Source organism: Atta cephalotes (genome assembly GCF_000143395.1).
Source record: "Atta cephalotes unplaced genomic scaffold scaffold00002, whole genome shotgun sequence".
In the NCBI taxonomy this organism is placed as follows: domain Eukaryota; kingdom Metazoa; phylum Arthropoda; class Insecta; order Hymenoptera; family Formicidae; genus Atta; species Atta cephalotes.
In genome coordinates this window covers 4,600,098-4,605,152 of record NW_012130066.1, presented here as the reverse complement: position 1 = coordinate 4,605,152, position 5,055 = coordinate 4,600,098, and the positions used below count along the sequence as shown (strand labels likewise).

Genomic DNA, 5,055 nt, shown 5'->3' with positions numbered 1-5,055 from the left:
CATAATGCTAGCCATGGTTATCGCTTGCTGCAAGATGCTTAGTTTATTGCTAAATCGCAAGAATATCGAGGTATTAACTGACGCATTGGTTGAGAAACCGTTTAGACCATTGGAATCAGATGAAATTGAAATTCGACAAAAATATAATAACATAATACGGTAAGGAGTTGCTTTCATTTAAGGAATAAAAAGATTCGCATTAATTTTATTGTCTCATGGTTCTGTTTACATTAGAGAGAGTTCTAATATATATTGTAATATCTTAGCGTTACATATTTATATAATTATTTTGCATTTTTTAAATTTAATTGACAAAAACGGCAAATACAAGATGCTTTTTATTTATAAAATAAATAATAAATAAACAAAATCTTTTTGTTATTTTACAAAAGAAGTAGGAAATATATTTTTTTCTTTCTTTTTAATTAAAGGAGAAAAATACAAAACAAAATCATCGTGAATTAGTCCAGCCTCCATAGTCATTTTGCAGGACCAATTCTATAATCTACACGATTTTTGTTGAGATAACGTGCGGCTGCATGAATTTAACGTCTTTGCTTACGGATTTCCGACAAGGAAATTTAGCGTATAGAGAATGGATACCCTTCGACTGGTCCGATACAGTGTATTATCTCACATATTTTCGTCAATTAATGAGCTTAACGGCTGCGTCGATCGTGAATGTTGCTTGCGATATAATGATTTGTGGATTGTTGCTACATATTTATTGCCAAATCGAGATCTTAGAGTGTCGTGTGAGAAAATCCTTGCGCAATCGAGGCAACTTGGTTGAATGTGTACGTCATCACGATCATATCTACAAGTTAGTGTTTGTATAGAATTTTATATACTTAAATGTTTCTCTTAATCTTAAGATACAGAACACACAACGTAGCGCGCGCGCACGAATACAGAGTTTTTTTATATTTTACTTACAATTATGCGAGTTTGAATATTATTGAATTTTATTTATTAATTAGATAATAATTGTTAAACTCAATTCAAAATATCATAATATTTAATTAGTCATGAGTAATAATAATCATTTCAAGGATAATAATATTATTCTTTTTTCTAGATTTGCATACACGATAAATGAAAAGTTCAGAATTATAATTGCCGTTCAATTCATCGCAAGTATGCTAGTGGTATGTTCTAATCTTTATCGATTGGCGAAAACCACATTGAGCCCAAAATATATTCCATTGATGTTATACACAATCTGTATGTGTTCGCAAATTCTTATTTATTGTTGGTACGGGAACGAAATAAAATTAAAGGTATTGATTTTGTGTATATATACTAAATGCGTTTTGATCTATAAAAAAATGTTGATAACAAAATCTCAGCATCACATCAATAATAGAATAAGAAACATAATTTTAAATTTAAATTTAACATTTATATTAATATATTATATATTAAATATTACTTATAGTTGCAATAAGGAATATTACATATGTAACTATATTTTTCTGATAACTTCTATTGTAGAGCATTCAATTTTCCGATGAAATTTTCGGAATGGATTGGATAACAGCACATCGAAAAGTAAGAGAAAACCTTATAATGATTATGAATCGTTCTCTGATACCAATCGAATTTTCTAGTGCCCATATTCTTACGGTGAATCTAGATTCATTCGTGAAGGTTAGAGAATATTTTTACAACTACAAAGTTGCGCGGCATGATACTTGTTTTCTTGTTGAATTATTAGATGGATTAAATTCTTGCCATATTATCTGCTGATTCTGTCAGTATTGTAACTAATACAATAGCAAGAATCTAATTTAGCTAAGAATTTAGCGGAAAAACAAGTGTCTTGTGCCGCCGGTTTATTAAGAAGTAAGCAATTGAGTTAAATAATGTTACGTAATTACGTATTGATATATTCTATAGCTTCTTAAGATGTCGTATTCAGTATATAATATACTTAAACAAACAAAATAAGAATAATGATAATGGCTAAGCAAGAATAGAAAATATTTAAATATAAGTATCAAGAAACGTCAAGTGTAAAAATGTCTGCGCAATTGCAAGTTTCAAATATTACGCATATAAATAAAGAAGTTTTGCTTATCTATATTTTTTTGATATTACGCTTTTACCTGTTTTTTATCATAAAAATTGAAGACTATTATTAAATGATTATTATTAAAAATTCAAATATACATAGAGTTAGATTTTATAAGTATTTAAAAAATTACAAAGCATATATTATACGATCAGAAAATTACAAGATACAGGAAATTAAGATCTTCAAAGAAAGATCATCAAACAAATTGGATTAACATTTGTGTACAAGAAGCAATTCAGAAGATACATCAGAAAAAATAAAGAAAACAGTTGTGTAAATGAATAAATTAAAGTCTTTGCTTTTCTTATTCTTTATACTTATTAAAAAATGCACACACATATTGATTTATACTTATTAAAAAATGCATACACGTACCGAGAAAAAGATTGAAATACCAAATTAAGGAAAAATAAAACTGTCGCATACAGCGACAACAATGAATAAAATATTTTATAATGGATAAGTACAACAATATATCAACATTCCATACATATCTCTCTCTGAACTTTTATCAATAACTTATACTACTATACAGGTATAAGATTGGAATTCTCACGAAAATGTCAATTCATGGAATACATTATTCCGGGTTTATTATTACAATAATGATGTTACTTACTACTCGAGGGGAAAATTCAATAAAAATATCGCAAGCTATAGACGCTATAAAGTCTATATTTCCACAGCGAACTCCTGACGCTAATATTATGCAACACATATATTAAAGGAGTACACAAAAAGCATCTCAAAAACGTTATATACAAATTACATAGTTAATCATGTTATTGTTCATATTAGATTAATGCAATTGTGAAAATTGCTTTAAAAAAGAAAAGAGGCGTTTATTGAGAAATTTAAAGAACATTTTATATAGAGGGTATGGACGCGCTGAAATTTACACTCGTAATTCTCACAATCGCTGGATGTTGGCGACCGTTCTCGTGGACATCACTCAGAAAACATATATTATATAACGCCTATACATTATTAATAATTAGTCTTATGTATAGTTTTACATTCACCCAATTTATGGATATTGTTCTGAACGCCGATAATCCAGACGATTTTACTAATACTGTATACACGATGTTGGCCATATTCGCTGCATGCTACAAAATATTCAATCTATGGATGAATCATGAAAGTTTCGCGGAGTTAATTCAAAATCTTACGGAAGGAACGTTTAAACCATTAGTATCTGTCGAAATTGAAATTCGACGAAAATTTGACAAGTTGATTCAGTAAGTACAAAATTATATCTTGATTTATACTTAATTTGAAAAATTATTTGAATTATTTGAAGCAATTATAAAATTTTGCTGATATAATAATTAAAATATTAAATTTATAAATAAATTATTAAAGAAAGTTAAGAAAAGTTAGAAAATTATCACATTTTTTCTTAAAGACTTTTTCCCACAGATTGTTAATATTACTAACGTTGTAAATAATATTTAAATTCTTTGTATTATTTGTATATTTAAATTTTTGTATTATTTGTATACTTTCAATAAATTTTATATTTAGAGAATATAAGAAAATATTTTTCTATTGAAATAAATTTCGTTTTGCGAGATAAAGGCAAAATTTTTTGTTTTGTTTTGTAGGAATATTGCAATATGTTATGTTATTTTGATTATGCTCACTTGCGCAGGCCATTTCGTGATATCATTACTAACGAGTTTCAAAAAAAGGCAATTAATACTTAGAGGGTGGATACCGTATGATTACTCGTCGTTCGTGCTATTTTGTCTTACGTATACTCATCAATACGTAGGCGTGATATCCGCATCTCTTGTTAATGTTGCTTGTGACAGTCTCATTGTTGGTCTATTATTGCATCTGTGCTGTCAAATTATGATCTTACAGTATCGTTTTAAAGGTCTTATAACTGGTCAAAATACTCTGGATGATTGTGTACGCCAACATCATCACATAATCGAGTTAGTCTTAGGAAAACATTTTTTTGTTAGATTTAATCTTAGAGAAAATTAATTAATTCTAAATTTGGTAATATAATCCTAAAATTTTTCTTATTTATACGAGGCATGTTTCGAAATCTTAAAAGTTGGATCTTCTATTATAATATTATTTCGATTGTAATTTACTTATTCCTATATGTATTTACACGGTTACATGTCATACTCATATTTGTTCTTGAATTGCGATGTTAAATTTATTATCTTAGTATTTTATATCTTCTTTTGACTATTAATACATGTTCTAAAAGAAAAAGTCATTATTCTAAGAGATGATGATATTGGTCATTTTAAGCAAAGATGTTCATATGAATATATGCTATTTTGTGTTTCCAAGATTTTCGAAAAATGTTTATATAAACGTATATCCCATTCTGAAAAATTTCCAAAATTGTTGCAAAATTAAGAAAGAGATACTATATTTTCTAATAATTCATTGTTTGAAAAAAAAATTTTAAAGTTTTTAAAAAATTTGTAAAAATTTTGGAACACTTTATGATTTAAATTATTTTGAAAACCATTAGGAATAGAGCACACATTTGGCTATGAGTATTTTATTTAAAATGATCATTACCTCAAAATTAATCTTTCTTCATGGAACATAATGACTTATCTTTTAATTTTTTAAGACAATTAGTTTTAATAGCTTGGGATAAAAATAATTATTTGCAGATTTGCATACACGACTAACGAGAAATTCACGAGAATCATTGCATTTCAATTTGTAGCAAGTACATTCGTAGTCTGCTCGAACTTGTATCAATTAACTAGAGCAAAATTAATAGTAGATTTAATTATTCTTTTTGCATACACAATTTGTGTACTTGTGCAAATTTTTATTTATTGCTGGTTTGGAAATAAACTTAAACTGATGGTATGCATACATTTTACTCAAATTATATTGTGCATATTTACATGTATAAGTACATATATGTATATATATATATATATATATATATATATATATATATATAACAATAATATATATATATATATATA

The 5,055-nt window shown here is 27.0% G+C and overlaps 1 protein-coding gene across 1 annotated transcript in view; it reads left to right on the top strand.

Annotated features, from left to right (window-relative positions):
• LOC105623253 overlaps window positions 1-1,950 on the top strand; it is a 13,739-nt gene extending 11,789 nt beyond the window's left edge. Inside the window, exons 8-11 of the mRNA XM_012204655.1 lie at window positions 12-159; window positions 1,079-1,280; window positions 1,495-1,650; window positions 1,900-1,950. Coding sequence (XP_012060045.1) covers window positions 12-159; window positions 1,079-1,280; window positions 1,495-1,650; window positions 1,900-1,950 — 557 coding nt within the window. The remainder of the gene's footprint in view (window positions 1-11; window positions 160-1,078; window positions 1,281-1,494; window positions 1,651-1,899) is intronic.
• Window positions 1,951-5,055: the final 3,105 nt, after the last annotated feature.